Below are 1,764 nucleotides of genomic sequence, written 5' to 3'. Positions count from 1 at the left end.
GAAAGTTTTATTTGCTATCAAATCCATCCCACCCAGCCACCCCCTCACAATCCCCATCCCACTGCTCCAAAATGGGATCCCACTTCTCCCAATCTCCTCCTAAACCCATCTCAGCCTGCTGGCTCTGGAATCGACTGAGTTTGGTCTAGCATTGGGTTTTTTTGAAGAGGGATTGAGCACTTTTGGGGTAAGATTGAGCTGTTTTCACTGGGATTTGAGTGGTTTTGAGGTGACAGATCTATCCCTCTTGCCTTTTGAAGCGCAAAGAGATGGAGAAGAAAAAGAAATTAAATTGAAATTAAAAGGAAAAGCAGCCAGCTGTGTTCCCAGCATGGATCCCAGGGAATGTGAGTGACCAGGGCTGTGCCCAAAGTGCCTCCTCCAGCGGGGGATGGAGCTGGAGCAGCGCACGAAGCTCTTCCCGCACTCGGGGCACTCGCAGGGCTTCCCTTAGTGGTGCCTCCGTTGGTGTTTCCTCAAGTGTGAGCTGCTGGAGAAGCTCTTCCCACACTCCTCACACTCGTAGGGCCTCTCCCCGGTGTGGATGCGCCGGTGGTTGACAAGGGTTGAGTTGTACTTGAATCCTTTCCCACAGTCGGGGCAGCGGAAGGGCCTCTCCTCTGTGTGAATCCGATAGTGCAGGAGGAGATGGGAGCTGGTCAGATAGCTCTTCCTGCATTTATCACACTTGTAAGGCCTCTCCCCTGTGTGGGTGCGCTGGTGGGTGCGGAGGTGGGAGTTCTGCCTGAATGCCAACCCACACTCAAGGCATTGGAAGGGCCTCTCCTCTGTGTGACTCTCATAGTGCCGGAGGAGATGGGAGCTGATCTTAAACCTCTTCCCACACTTGGAACACTCGTAGGGCCTCTCCCCTGTGTGGCTCCTCTGATGCTTTTTCAGGGCGGAGCTCTGGCTGAAGCACATCCCACACACTGAACACTTGAAAGGCCTTTCCCCAGTGTGGATCTTCTGGTGGCTGATCAGGTGGGAGCTCCGAATGAAACACTTCCCACACTCTCCACACTCGTAGGGCCGTTCCCCTGTGTGGATCCTCTGGTGGTTGATCAGGTCAGACCTCCATCTGAAGCTCTGCCCACACTCCCCACACTCGTAGCGCTTCTCCCCAGTGTGGGTCTTCTGGTGCCTGATCAGGTCGCATTTCCTCCTGAAACTCTGCCCACACTCCCCACACTCATGGGGCTTCTCTGTAGAGTGGATCTTCTGGTGCCTGATCAGATTGTTACGCTGGCTGAAGCTCTTCCCACACTCCCCACACTCGTAGGGCTTCTCCCCAGTGTGGATCCTTTGGTGTCTGATCAGGTCGCAGTTCGCCCTGAAGGTCTTCCCGCACTGCCCACACGTGTGGGGCTTCTCCCCATCATGGAGCTGCTCATGGAGCACCAGCTCCGAGCTCTGGCTCCATCTCCGGCCGCCTTCCCGGCCCAGGCTGGCTCTTTCCCCCTCACATCCCCGCCAGCTGCGTTTGCAGCCCCTCCTCGTGCGGCATCTCCGGGCCTTTTCCTCCCCGTTGGCTTCCTGCGCCGTGGAGCCGCTCAAAACGGCCTCTTCCACCAGGTTCTGCCGCGGGCATTTGTCCTCCCTGCTCTCCATGCTCAGCTCCTGCTCTGGGCGAGGAAGGACAAGGACACGATGGCATTTGCCTCCGTGCCACAGGCAAGGGCAAGGAGATCCCCCCAGGGCTGTGCTGCAGCCGGGGCCGTGCTGGGCTGGGAGATGGAGCAGCACAGAGGGGAAAGGGGCACT

At 57.4% G+C, this 1,764-nt stretch overlaps 1 protein-coding gene across 1 annotated transcript in view; it reads right to left on the bottom strand.

The window, feature by feature from the left end:
* The window catches only part of LOC106631783 (zinc finger protein 271-like), a gene marked incomplete at its 3' end in the record, with an annotated part of 8,430 nt that overhangs the window by 5,779 nt on the left and 887 nt on the right, over nt 1-1,764 (bottom strand). The window contains 1 exon segment of the mRNA XM_031065831.1: nt 454-1,762. Within this exon segment, the coding sequence (XP_030921691.1) occupies nt 454-1,762 (1,309 nt within the window).

This window comes from Geospiza fortis, unplaced genomic scaffold (assembly GCF_000277835.1).
Source record: "Geospiza fortis unplaced genomic scaffold, GeoFor_1.0 scaffold1763, whole genome shotgun sequence".
Taxonomy (NCBI): domain Eukaryota; kingdom Metazoa; phylum Chordata; class Aves; order Passeriformes; family Thraupidae; genus Geospiza; species Geospiza fortis.
This window is presented reverse-complemented; position numbering and strand designations above follow the sequence as displayed.